General features: G+C 41.0%; 1 protein-coding gene across 1 annotated transcript in view; it reads right to left on the bottom strand.

The window, feature by feature from the left end:
* LOC109974288 (protein phosphatase Slingshot homolog 3) overlaps positions 1-7,880 on the bottom strand; it is a 12,645-nt gene extending 4,765 nt beyond the window's left edge. Inside the window, exons 1-12 of the mRNA XM_020624420.1 lie at positions 7,645-7,880; positions 6,460-6,621; positions 5,144-5,181; positions 4,866-5,052; positions 3,881-3,996; positions 3,677-3,745; positions 2,500-2,591; positions 2,083-2,110; positions 1,748-1,930; positions 1,297-1,390; positions 307-435; positions 29-75 (exon numbers count right to left, since the gene is read on the bottom strand). Of these exons, the coding sequence (XP_020480076.1) occupies positions 29-75; positions 307-435; positions 1,297-1,390; positions 1,748-1,930; positions 2,083-2,110; positions 2,500-2,591; positions 3,677-3,745; positions 3,881-3,996; positions 4,866-5,052; positions 5,144-5,181; positions 6,460-6,504 (1,028 nt within the window). The 5' untranslated portion in view covers positions 6,505-6,621; positions 7,645-7,880. The remainder of the gene's footprint in view (positions 1-28; positions 76-306; positions 436-1,296; positions 1,391-1,747; positions 1,931-2,082; positions 2,111-2,499; positions 2,592-3,676; positions 3,746-3,880; positions 3,997-4,865; positions 5,053-5,143; positions 5,182-6,459; positions 6,622-7,644) is intronic.
* Positions 7,881-8,608: the final 728 nt, after the last annotated feature.

Consider the following 8,608-nt stretch of genomic DNA (forward strand, 5'->3'; position numbering starts at 1 on the left):
TAGGGGGGGGGGGGGGGGAACCACTGACTTGTTTTTCTGCAGTTCCTCAAAGTTTGCTGCATTCCACTCAGAGCCCTGAAACCAGATAAAGAAAGTTTCAGTTGAGGGCACAGAGGACGAGAAGGAAAGGGCCTACACAGTCATCTTCCCTATCGCTCAGAACACAACTCTCCCACAAAGGGGAAGTTAGAGTCACATGACAACACTGGTGAAACCACACTTGTCAGTTTATTGGCCAAAGTAAGATTAAGGCTTCTTTCGCATGGCGGCAAAGAAAAGTGTCTATGAAGCCGAGCAGTTACTCACCAGGTAAAGGTAGTCGAATATTTTAGAGGGGTTGTCCATCTGTGCCATGGTGACCAGAATCTCATTGTCAATGTACTCCTTGAAGGGCCTCATGTCAAATCCTATCCTGGTCTCCAGGGCAGAGTGCACCTACAGCATAGCAACAGAAAGATCAGATACACAGACTTTTATTAGAGGTGTGTGAGCTCTGAAGGAGTTCAGCACACCTCTTGCAATCCTGTAGGCTTCTCATTCTTATTCTGCTTCCACTTGTTCCGTTTTATTATTCTTCTGCCACAATTTCATCCCATTACAGTTGAGCTAATCCCTTACATTAGTCATCCCATTTCTCAATTATACAAAGGTCCTGGACCTACAAGTGTTCAAAAAATCATTCTGATATCATTTATTGTTTGTTAAGTGGGTGCATTTTAGTCCCTTGTTTAGCCCCTCTGGAGGTTTTTTTCCTCCGAAGTCATTTCATGCTGTTCTGGCAGGGTCACGTTTCTGTCACACATGAACAAATGCTATACTAGAATGTTCTGCAGGTCGTTCTGGTTCATATGATCCAAGAATCTCATGTCTATCACTTTTATTGTTTTATACTAGCGCCCTGTCTGTCACACAGACACACACATTGTCAGTCCATCTCTCTCTTTCTGTTATTATCTCTGTGTTTGTTTCTCTATCACTTAATCCGCTCTAGGACTTTTATGTATTGTGTTGTATTATGGGCTGATTCAGCCAAATCCCACATCATTCTCTACATGATGCCATTGGGCCTTATTTCATCACATGTGGGCAAACCTTCTACTGCTGTGTCCTGCAAGTCTGACTAACAGCTCAGCAGTGATAGCATGCTGCCGGGTAACGCGAGGGGACACGGTGGCCGGAGCTCACACACCTAAAGTTTCATCAGAAATTTTAAATTCTCTAGTTTTCCTTAACCTTGCTGTAGTAGTTCTGTCTTTACTTGAGCATACTTCCTCTTTATGTGTGCCCACATCTTACCATTTTAGAGGTGAGGTTGTCCAAGTCTTCAGTCCTCATAATGTCTCGCAGGTGCTCTTTGATCAGGCACTCCTTGGAGATTCTGTCTGCCGAACTTCCCATGCAAGAAAAGGGGAAACTTTAAAACAAGCTGACAAGTGTGCATGAGAAATAAGAACATTATCACTACTTTAATTGTATTATTTCAACATACAGGCGGAGTATGTTGAAATGAAGTGAATTTCCAAAATTGAATTACCTTTAATACTTTGACTACATTTCACTGATGATGCATATGAGCTTTCAATTCATTCAAGATTTTGAATGCTAGACTTTTACTTGTAGTGGGCTTCAGTAAAACATCTAATTACTTCTTCCAGTACAGCAGAACTGGAAACACTGTTTCAGTTCTCGCAGACAAAAGAATACATAAGAAACACTGAACTGGCATTTAAACGGTGCAGTCTCTTACCTCGGACCTTTACTGTCCTTGCGGACTGACTCCAGATCATTCATGGCCTCCCATTCGTTCAGGCAGAAGCGGTCAGACTCAACATGTTTGAGGTAGTGCTGGGCCCACTCGAGGCCACAGCCTGGGATCAGTGTGGCTTTTACTGCCCGTTCACAGCAGCCATGCAACACCTGCAGCACTGACCTTACAGCAGGGGGAGGGAAGGAGGAGGTCATGTCACTACATAAAGTTGAGGACAGTAAAAGTCTCACAGTGGCTACAGAGATGAAGGATAAAGTGGTAGGAGTTGTAGTAAGGACAGGAATGTTTTAACATTAACATCTGAGTTCGCTCACCACATGGTCTGCATGGAAACAGGCTTTACTAGTAGGCAGATTAGGAGTAGTCAATCGGACACAAAAAACTAACAGACACAAGAACTAAAACATCCAAACCAAGGTGAGTCTGGCTGCATCAGTGTCTGAGAAGGAACAGGAGTGAAGCAGTAGCGCTTCACTGATGGGACTGAACAGGGAAAGCCGGCCTCTGTGCTGCTGGATGATTACCAGGTGGAAAACAGGTGTATGGCAGGTAAATCTGGAGCAGAGACTTGGCGGGATGGAAAGGAGGAAGTGCACCAAAATAAAAACAAAGTTCATGATAGGATGTGCTGTGGATCATCACAAACAATGAAATTCTTACTTTGCCGTCCACACTGAGTGCCACACAACACAAGTGAAATATAATGTAGATAAATAGTTAAATAGTAGTACAGGTCTTTGAGGATGGAGGCAGCTCTCTGTCATATTCATGACCGCAGATAGAGGGAAGGATATGCAAGGCAGAGAGGGTCTGACACTTCACACTTTTTCAGGATTACCAATAGAGTCAACTATATTATCACAATCACCAATGATGGAACAACAGTCCTAACTATAAACTTTACAAAAAGGAAAGTCTTAAGTTTAATCTTAAAGGTAGAGAGGGTGTTGGCCTCCTGAACTGAGACTGGGAGTTGGTTCCATAGGAGAGGAGCTTGATAGCTAAAGGCTCTGCCTCCCATTCTGCTTCTGTGGACTCTAGGAACCACAAGTAAACCTGCACTTTGAGAGCCAAGTGCTCTGTTAGGCTCTGTAAGGCTCTATGAGGTCTTTAAGATACGATGGAGCCTTGTCATTAACGGCTTTGTATGTTAGGAGAAGGATTTTAAATTCTATTCTGAATTTTACAGGGAGCCAGTGGAGAGAAGCATTATTAGACTAGAAGTCAGAGAGAGATTATTCACTTATTCGCTGTAAATTGCTGATGGTTCTTGTGAAGACAGTGGGCACTGCAAATGTGAGGACAGTGAAATAGAAATTAGCACAGTTGGAGGTGTGATCCAGTCTGGTGAGGGTGAACATGCTACTGTAACATGGCTGCCAATCGAAGTGTCTTTTGTGACACTCAACATGTGACAGCAGATCCAACACAGTGAGTGATGTTATTTTTAGACCTGCTAACTCTATTTCACAGTGCCCTTTTCTACATCCTCTTCTGGGCATCGATGGCTAAAGGTGACACATTTGTAACAAACACTATAACAAGTGGCTACAATCTTAAAAACATCCCCAGCCACTGTTTTGCCAACTAAACATATATGTATAGTTGGTTCAGAACAATCCTTGGTAATATTTCAACTCTCACTGCCAGAGAAAGAAGCAGACCACACTCTACTTTCAGAAACACATGGTCTACATACTTACATAACTGTGAATGATTGATAGGAGCAGTTGTAACTGAGGGAGAATGATTCAACTCCATAAATAGAGACATTATTCATTCACATTATCTTTGGCTAGGATCCCAGACCTCAGGCTGCACCATCTGCGCTGCAGCCTCACAAACTATGCGCTTGTGCTTTCACGCTTTTAATTCGATCTTCAGGCTTTTTTAAAAAATGTTTCTTACCCGTCTCCATCCAGGTACACCTGAGTGTCACTCCATATAGGCAGAACCAGGCCAATGGTGCACTGATCACTGAAATGAGGCGGGGAGGACACAGATACACAAGTGTAACTCTTTAAAGCTAAACCATTAATTGTTAACTGAATGGAAACCTTTATCGTGTGCACTCTCTGTGACACAGTACACCAGCATACTGGTTACACATACCTGTCTGAGCTGGGGAAATCCATGCCCAGCAGGATGCTCTCTTGTTTGCTGCTGAGGGTGGAGACGACGATCAGATACCTGACTCTGACCAGGCTGGTGGACTCCAGCTGCACCGCCTGTGTGGCAGATAGCAGAGGATGTGTGAGACAGAAAGTTAGGCCATATAAAATGTGCTGCATTGCCCTTTAAAGTCTGAAGCTGGCCATTAGCTGTATAAAATATCCTGTGCTGTATGTTTTCTTTGCTCTCCAAATCAAAGAAGTCAATGTTGTGTTTACAGTAACTCCAGATACTGGCTACTGTCCACTTACAGGAAGCTGTGTTCTTTTACATGCTCTAGCCTATTAACTCCAAATCATGTACACTCTATTTCACATTACCATTTTCTAAAAGCAAACATTTTTAAATTTAAGATTCTTACAAAGTCCATGTTCACTTGTTGTTACCATGCCATCATAACTGGCAAAATAAACCTTAAAATTAAGTGAGACAGATTACCCATATCATCAGTCAAGTCGTTCATGTTTTAGTGAGGAAATAAATGCAGCAGTTGCTTGCAAACCTGCCTGGTCAATTTCATAACCAGTCAAAGGCTTTGGAAAGCATCAGTGTTTCACAGTAAATGGGCTGAAGCATGTGGGTGTGATATGTGCGACACATTTTGCATTTAGGCAGCCTGCTGTGGTGCATCAAATCATACTTAATCTTACTCACAGGTAAACTGTTGGACCAGTATTACATGTTTAATTATGCTGAATGCAAATAGGCAGCTACCCTCTAACTTAACAGTAATGTAGTTCTAATACTGAAGAAACAGAAGACTCCAGTTCTCAGAACTGCTACCCAGTGTGGTTTTAGACAGATAGTTAAGAGATATATGATTTCACGTTACAAGACCAAATTTGCTTTGAGAACCAGGTCACAAACTATCGTTTTTCAGATTTTACTAATCTGATCTGAAACATGTAGCAACATCGGGCCTCACCAGTTTGATGGAATCTTCTGGTCTGAGCAGTTCGATCATTGCATGAAGGTGTCTGCACTGCGTATCAGAGGCTTTGCTGCCTTTCTTCCCAGGAGAAGTTGCAGTGTCAGGAGTCTCCTGAGGATGACCCACCCCCTCATCTTCTTCCAGCAGAACAACTGCTCCCTTCACAAGGGCAAAGCTCTCCCTAGAGATGGGCAGACATCAGTGACTTTAACACCGCTGTCATCAAGCAACTGGTTGTCATTTTATCAGAGTATAATTAAATGACAATCTACCTTTTCTGAAGTCTTCCTCTTCTTTGAAAGCTTTCATCCTTATAAAAAAATAAATCACAAGAAGAAAAAAAAACTATTAAGCCTGTATTATGTTTGTGTGTGGTCCAGTTTTTGTGGACAAACCTACATCCTTCTAACTCAGCTGTTTATGCTGATTTTTATAATTTTATCTTTTGTATGCATTCTAGCAAACTGTAACGTATATAATTGTGAAAAAGAGTCATCATACACACATCAGAAACAGTTCTAAGCAGGTGATGCCGTTATAATTCACTACATAATATGAAAAAAATATGTTCCACACTGTTTCTAATGCTCCCAAAAGGCACATTTCTAACTTGATGACAATTAAAGTGTTGATACACTTTAGCAGACTTTCCGGGAGCATTGGAGGTAGTGATAGTTTTCCTGTTGCAAGCGTGGACACAAATAGTGTAATGCAGATAAGGTAATGCAAAAGGACTGAAGTGAGGAGACAGACACAGACACAAAGAATGATACGTAAGCAGAGGATAGAGGACAGATTGACACCAAAATTCTAGAGGAAAGGCATAAAACATAAAAGGAGAAATGCAATGAGAGAAAAGTAGCGGTAGTGACAAGGATTTAGGGAAGAAATGAACTTGAGACAGCAATGTTACCTGTTATACAACTGACAAGTCCAGACAAAGTCAAGAAAACAAAGAAAACAAAGAGGAGAAGTGGGCCAGAGCAAGGGGAGAAAAAAGAATGAGGGTTTGAAGGAGAAGGAACAAAAAAAGAAAACAAGTTAAGATAATAAAGTGATTAGATTCTGTGACAAAATATGCAAAAAATGAGACCCACAGTCAGGTCATTTATGGATTAGCTGCCGGCGATAGAGGCCAGAAGAAATGTCAGGCCTTTGATGTTGTGTTAAAGCATCTTAATGAAACAGCAGCAGAGTGAGAGGAGGACAGTTTAAGTCAAAGATGGAGGCTGACGCAGCAGTTTTCATTTGATCTTATGAGAGCAGTTAAAATGAAAATTTAGACACAGCAGGCAATTTAATCAGAATACTTATGGTTACATCTGTGGCACGCTTGTCCTCTAAGTCAGTGTAATCACATCCCTGGCAACAACTGATAAACAAAACAGCCTCATTATCATTCAGGCAAATGATACCCACAAAGGGCCACAATCTGGGATGACTGCTTTTCATGCAGACTTCAAAGTGCCCAGTACAACCAGCTCAAACAGTTGGAAATCACTCTTTGTAAAGCACAGTTATCATACGATAAAATGCAAAAGGACCAACTTGTTTGTGTATGATAAGGCACCATGATGTCAGAACTCACCGGAGCGCTGATGGATGGGATCCTGTGCAGAGTCAACAAAGCCATTGCACAGTACAGGTCTGTCCCCAGTAAACCTGCTGGCAGCTGCAGGCTCTGACAGGCTCTGCAGGTTCCTCAGCCAAAAGTGTGCTGTGGGCGGAGTGAATAGTGCTACTTTTTTTTCTGAAATTACACATGGATATTTGGGTTGGATTATATTGAACAAAAATGCGATATACCAGAGAATCTTAAAGAAGAGTCTGAGGATGCTATTTGGCTGGTTTAGGGAGATATATAATATGGAAGGAACAGCTTTCACAATTGTTTTGTAGCCATTTAATCCGGTGGTGAGAGGGCTGGGCAATGTAAGGATATATAGCATGAGATATATACACAGAGATGTTGCCATAATGTAATGAGGATTTTGGCACCAGTGTGGATTTAAAGGATTTTTGCACCACTGTGATAAAGTAGGCTACCTTGATTTGTCAGTAACTTAACTCGCTTTAATTTATCTAGTCATTTAATTTGTAATAGCGTTTGATACATATCAATACCAAAGCATATACTGTATGTTGTGAATGACAACTTTATCCATCTCCCATTAAAGATCGAACTTATTGTCACTCTTTACATAAACACTGCAACAGGTACAACAAAATCAGGCAGACAAGATAATAAACAGGAACAATATAAAACATATAATTTAGCTTGTGGGTGTGACGTTGATAAGTGCCGTCTTTCATTTAAACGTATCATGTGTCTTAGGTCTACAGTAAAATTGAGGAACAAAGAGAAAAATGTAGTAATGCAATAGCGTTCACTGTCACATAGTTCCAGACTATTAAATCGTATCCACTTAACCATAACTTGCTCAAATTTCCAGAAAGCGATTCCTAAGACATGACATGAACAGTGTGATAACGCCTGCACTATATGACAGAAACTATGTATTAAAGCTTCAGCCCGTTGCATGTAATTAATACAGCGGCTTATATCCTGGATTTGCTCAAGGGTGAGTAATCATACCAGAATGGTTTGATGTTGACTGGCGAGCTAAAAACAGCTAGCATTTCGTTACTGCAACAAACCACAAACACGATGTGTAGCCTGTTACAGCCAATCCAGGCTAACAGCTGACGTTAGCTGCTGCATGAATGTATGTATGACAAAACCTCACTAAACAAGACAAATCTAATTCCTTACCTTTTCCAGACTGGGTGTCCCCTCTAACTTCCGGCTTTGGTGCTTGCCTGCCTGCCTGCCTGACTAGCTGTACTTCAAGTTTCGAGAGCTCCTTATGCCGCCCTCTGTTGCCTGCGAGGATGAAGACTTAACCATTTCAACACAGCTGGTACCCAGAGCCGTTAAGACAAGAGAGTTGCAACATTGAAGTGGTCAAAAATGGCAGCAGGACACGTGACTCACGTAGCGTCAAATAATTCCAATCTATTAGGGTCCATTGTTTTCTGTAAGGAACAGCGCGATTTATCAACAATTACTATAGATGGTTCAGCTAATTTAGCTAGTTAGCTACATACCTAATTATTAAATTCACCCAGTATGTCAGAAGGCCTGTAAAAAAAGGTTGTAAAACGTGTTTTGAAACATGTTGCTAACTTAAAATATCACAAATATAATTATTGCTATTTCATCTTCTTACTTTGGAAGACAGCGGCCAAGTCAGTGTAACTCTATGGCGGCTCCTAATGCTTAAGTCTCAGGCTTTCATAGAATAAATGGAAATGTCGTCACTCTCCTTCTTAATCCACTCTACTGATTCCCAGCCATAGAACAGTTTAGCAGCCGAGCAGGAGATGGAAGAGAAGACAATGACGTCATATGCAAACGCTCGTAGCTAGAGAAAAGAAATAATTGTTAATTTGCATTGTTGGACAAATCAAATATTTTACTCATGTAAAACTACCCATATATAAGTAGTTACTGCATTATAAATCCTACTTAAGGAAAGGTACAGCTTATCAACAAAATGTAGGCCTATTTAGCCTTCTGAAGGAAACAAAAAGCTCCTTAGACTATTTGATAAACCATAGGCTATTATGTAACATTAGTAATAATGTTGCATCAATGTGTAAGCAGTATTTCACTTTTGAAGTACATCCAGATGAAGTAAAAACAGCAATACCACACTGTTACTGTTACAAGTAAA

Source organism: Monopterus albus, unplaced genomic scaffold (genome assembly GCF_001952655.1).
Source record: "Monopterus albus unplaced genomic scaffold, M_albus_1.0 scaffold327.1, whole genome shotgun sequence".
In the NCBI taxonomy this organism is placed as follows: Eukaryota; Metazoa; Chordata; class Actinopteri; order Synbranchiformes; family Synbranchidae; genus Monopterus; species Monopterus albus.